This window comes from Octodon degus, unplaced genomic scaffold, assembly GCF_000260255.1.
Source record: "Octodon degus isolate 3935 unplaced genomic scaffold, OctDeg1.0 scaffold00105, whole genome shotgun sequence".
Classification (NCBI taxonomy): Eukaryota; Metazoa; Chordata; class Mammalia; order Rodentia; family Octodontidae; genus Octodon; species Octodon degus.
Window position 1 is genome coordinate 2756408 of NW_004524681.1, and position 5075 is coordinate 2761482.

The 5075-nt window shown below is 44.8% G+C and overlaps 1 protein-coding gene across 1 annotated transcript in view; it reads left to right on the forward strand.

Annotated features, from left to right (window-relative positions):
- Positions 1–5075, forward strand: part of Myo5a (myosin VA) — a 132898-nt gene that overhangs the window by 20464 nt on the left and 107359 nt on the right. The window contains exon 5 of the mRNA XM_023724058.1: positions 1250–1406. Within this exon, the coding sequence (XP_023579826.1) occupies positions 1250–1406 (157 nt within the window). The remainder of the gene's footprint in view (positions 1–1249; positions 1407–5075) is intronic.

The following is a 5075-nucleotide window of genomic DNA, read 5'->3' on the forward strand; positions in this document are numbered from 1 at the left end:
TTATATTCTCTTAATAGAGGGATTTGTTCTAATAGTGTTTGTAAATAGGATATCATGTCTGCATCATGTACAACAAATTACCACTAGGAAGAGAGTATGTAATATGTTAATTATTGAAACTGTCCTACCAATTTGATTTGAAACTGTCTCATTGCTATTTGTTTCTCAATAAAATTATGAAAAAAATACATCTTCCATAAAAAAATAATATGAGCTTGAAAAACTGGAGAAATTACAATTTTTTAAAAGGATAAAAATCTCAAGAGGAAAGTTTAGAAAGTAGAACACTTGAACTGTAGAGATATAGTGAAAGAGTGGACAGACCGAGTGGCGCAAGCTCATGATGACCCTAAAGGGGAAGTGGGCGCAAATGTGACATCTGATTCATCCACCCACAGTGGCAGGCCCCGCACCAGGTGCCTCTGTACAGTTTCCCTCTTCCATGCAACTTTGCTTGTTGCAGTTACCAGGTAAGATAAAGGAGTGACCTTCTGCAGGAACCCTTCCCTGATGTCTGCTGGTCCCAGCTCCTTCCATTGAGCTACTCCAGTGTCCTGGTGGAGCTCTTTCATTTTGGTTACTCCCATGGTTTTGTGATTGTAAACTTGTCAGTCTTCTTGGTGGGTTGGCCCTAGAACTTTTAATCTCCTTGAAATGTTACCTGCTTTTGTGTTTGTTGAATGAATGAGTGAAGCGCTTCGCGGTGGAGCTTTGAGTTCCCAGTGTGTCCTGTGGCTATTGCAGCCTGAACTTCAGATAGAGCCAGTGGTAAGAATGAGGGTCAAGGGCAGCCCGTGAAGCTGAATGTCTCATGTACAAGTGTGGCCCCTCTGCATAGGCTGCTTCTTTTCCTCCTCCTGTTTCTTCCCCTCCCTTTTTCCTTCTCCTTATGTGCAGGGGTTAAACCTAGAGCCTGGTACATGCTCAGCGCGCTGCCCACCAGTCACCGATATCCCCAGCCCTTTTATTATTTATTATTTTGGAACAGGGTCTCCCTGAGTCACTGAGGTTCCCAGGCTGTGCTCAAACTTCTGATCCTCCTGTCTCCGCCTCCTGAGGAGCTGGAATTACAGTAGTGTACCACCACGCCTAGTTTATGTGATGATTCTTAGGAAATCTTCTTATGCTTCTGCCCACACTTGCATGTGTCAGCCAGTAGGACGTGCCTGGCCTCTCAGGGAGCATGGTCGGAGACCCTGCCACGCGGAGTCAGATTGGGCAGTGTGGCAAACTCTTCTTTGTTTTGCAGGGATGAACGGAATCAGTCTATCATCGTCAGTGGAGAGTCTGGAGCAGGAAAAACAGTGTCAGCCAAGTATGCCATGCGCTACTTCGCAACCGTGAGTGGCTCTGCCAGTGAGGCCAACGTGGAGGAAAAGGTCCTGGCCTCCAACCCCATCATGGAGGTAAGATGGCGGCTCCCCCAGCGCCTCTCCCTGCTGTCAGTTGAGGGACGTGCCCAGATCACTGACTGCGCGTGTGTCAAGAGCTGCGGATCTCCTAGCCACAGAGTGAGGAGAACACTTTTCTCCACATCAGGGAGCTGGCTAGGAGCCCTAGAGATTCCCTCCTAGACACTGAGTGAAGCCCAGCAGTGCAGGGATCTGCTTTCACGCACTGCCCTCATGTCCAGCCTTCCTGCTGAGCTGAGCTGTGTCTGCAGGCGCAGGCAGCGTACCTCACTTTCCGTTTCTTTCCCATAGTTGACTCACTCCCTTGTTTCTTCCCCTGGAAGTGTAACTCATGTCCCCATCCACGCTTTGCCCACATTCATTTTTGTGCTTAATCCTACCTGTTTAGTGGTAGAGTTTTAGCAGGAGATTTAAATGCTTCCCAGAATTCAAATTCTATATTTAATCTATTATCTCATGAACATAATTCTTTTAGTTTTTGTTAAGTTTATCACATAGGATAAATTAGTAAAACAAATTCAGTAATTATAAGTTTCCGAGGCAGGAAGAACTGCAAAAAAGAATGATGTAGTTTTCAAAAGCCAAGCACATTTACAAAGTAAAAATGTCTATGCCAAAGAAATTGGAATTGGTTATATGAGAATCTGAGTATTTTAAAAATCTGAAGCTTGAAGACTAGTGTGATTTTTTTTTTTTTTTTGAAATATTGACGTTTTATGAGAAAATAAGTTTCACTAAGGGAGAGCAACTAGGTTGGACATGCAGAAACAACACTTTCTTGTTATACCTAGTTATCTTATACCTAGTTATTTTATATGAAATTAACTTAGTAAACATTTAGTGACCCTTTTCTAACTACACTGTTTTTTTTCTTTACCCCCCCCCCAAAAAAAAAGGAAGCATGTCACCTATACCAGAAAGAAAACATGACATTTTAGTTTAAGGTTATATAAAAAATGTGGTAGAAAGTTACCATCTCTACATTTTTGTTAAAAATTCAAATCATGTTCTGTACAACTAATGTGCATAATAAAATGCTTCCAAACCCCCAGCAGCACTTCCTTATTCGGTCTTTCCTCTGCCGAGCGCACTGGTCACCTCAGCCCGGAACGAGTTGCTTGGGCCCGGCGCACCTGTGGTGCTGTTGTGCAGGCATCTGTCCACAGAGGTAACCGTGCCTGGCTTGCAGTGCGTGTGTGACACTCAGAGCAGAGTGCTGTGACCTGCTGTCCTGTCCGCAGGGTGCCCTCCAGGGCCCGGCTTCCTTAGGGGACAAAAGGACAGACATGCTGGGGACACACGTGGGGTGGAAGACGAGAGACGTGTTGACAGGGTGGGCAAGAAGAAGCTGCCCTGGGTGCCAAAAGACAGGAGAGGGAATGTATGTGAAGCAGAGTGGGACTCTGAAAGAATTTGGTTGTGGATGGAGCAGTGGGCACCACTGGTGCTAAGACTAGGAAGATACAATTTGTTGCCAGTTTCTTATTTGGGGTTAGAAAACAACAGGGCTCTGCTTCCTAACATTGTTCTCACTGGTTTTGTCAAGACAAAAAATTCCTAGAATCCGGCAACAATTCAGGCTGTTCAATAGTCATCTTCTTTTTTAGCATGACTGGGGATTGTTCCTAAGTCCTTCCCACTGAGCTATGCCCCAACCCTTTTGTCAGCTTTTTGAGACAGGGTCTTGCTAAATTACGAAGTGGCCCAGAGTGGACTTGAGTTGGGAGTCCTTCTGCCTAAGCCCCTCAGATCGTGCTGAGATTATGTGCTCATACTGCCATGCTGGGCCCCAGTGTACTTTTTTTTTCTTTTGGTGCCGGGAATCAAACTCAGGACCTTGTGTTTGCCAGGTAGGCGCTGTGCTCCCGAGCTATCTCCCTGGCCCCCCAGCCTACTCTTAATGTTAGACTACCCTAAGTCTGGATTGAGATGGCAGTAGGGAACTTGCGTCTTCTACTGCACCTTATAAAACTAGGATTTGAAGCTGTCTTAGGATAACTTAAGTGGAGAATGAGTGTTTTAGAATATGCCAAAAGATGAGTGAACCGTTCTATGACAGTTGCTGGGCCTAGTGGTGCACGCGCCTAGTGGCAGCTACTCGGAGCAGTGGCAAGCTGGAGACTAGTCGGGCACAGAAATACCAAGATGTGGCCCCATACTCTGGCTCAGTCCCCAGTGCTGCAAAACAGAAATCGCTGCATTGGTTTCCTGCAGTACAGGCCAGAATTTGTTATTGGGAACAAGATGAAAACGTGGAGTGGATGAATTCTTACACATTCTATGCAAAACTACCACTGAATTCATCCCCAGCCCTTTTATTTTATTTTGAGATAGGGACTCATTTATCTAAACTGGACTCAAACTTGCGATCCTCCTGTGTCAGCTTCCTAAATCGCTAGGGTTACAGTTTGGGCCACTGCACCTGATTTAGGCGCTACTTTTTGACATGCAGTTGTAAGGAATTTGTGACATTTGCCTCGACAAACAGAAAAGATAAAGATATCCTTAATGGTTAATTATTTCTCTCTATATTCTTGTTTATTCTGTCTATAGGGATTTGTGTTAAGAAAATTTTGCTAGAGTTAGAAAAATAATTTTCAGAAGAGCTATCATAGATTGAGAGACAGAAATGGAACACTGAGCTAAAGAATGGCACCAGAAGATTGACAGTTACTAGAAGGAAACATTAGTAAAATATTGAGGATATAGTTGGAAAATGCATAGGATTAGTGTACGTGTTCCCAAAGCGAGCACAAAACTTGTAGGTGTATAAGACCAGTGCTCCAGCCCTGAGCTGTGGAGCCCCTACTTGTAGATTCACATGATCTTTAAGACTGTGTCTCTATGTTGGAACTTTTCGCTATGACACCGAGAAAAGACCCAACCACACGAGGTGTTTACCTTTGTCTCAGTGCTCTCAGAGGCTGAGGCAGGAGGTCGTAAGCGTGAGTTCAGCCCAAGCAACTTTGTGATTTACTGAGACTCTATCTCAAAATTAAAAAGGAATAGAAACATAACGCAGTGCCAAGGCAGGCCTGGGTTCAATTCTGCAGTACCACGAAATAATAGATCGAAAGGAACGTCAGGTCCCTGGAGACCGGTGGGAACTCCGCCCTGGGAGTGCGCTCTGCACACGGGTGACACTCAGCCCCGTGACTACCAAGGTCTGCACGTCGTCCTTTGGGAGCAAGAGTCTCATCCTCCGCACAGGCTCTTGGCAAACATGAGTGATGGCTTTTTCCTCTGTTTTATCATATATTTTCTTTATCTCCTGCAAATTTTCATTTAAGGTGAGGGCAGGGAGGATTCCTGGGGCACATTGGATCGTAATAATTGTTTTCTTCATCTTCAGCAACACAGCTGAAGATTTTCATGTCCATTTTATGAAGAATACTAACCCACGAGGCGTTTCACGAAAATGAGTGGTACCATCCTTATCCCAACATTTCTCTCTTGGTAGTTTCTTCCTGATTGAAGTGAAAATGACATTAGAGAGTCTGCTATAATATTCCTTGTTCTCTTTTTTTAAATTCTAAAGAAGTGCTTAAAATGTTCATCTAGGGGCTGGAGAGATGGCTCAGTGGTCTAAAGCACCTACTTGGAACAAGGTTGGCAAAGCACAGGGACCGCGGTTCGATCCCCAGCACCACATGCCAGCCAGCC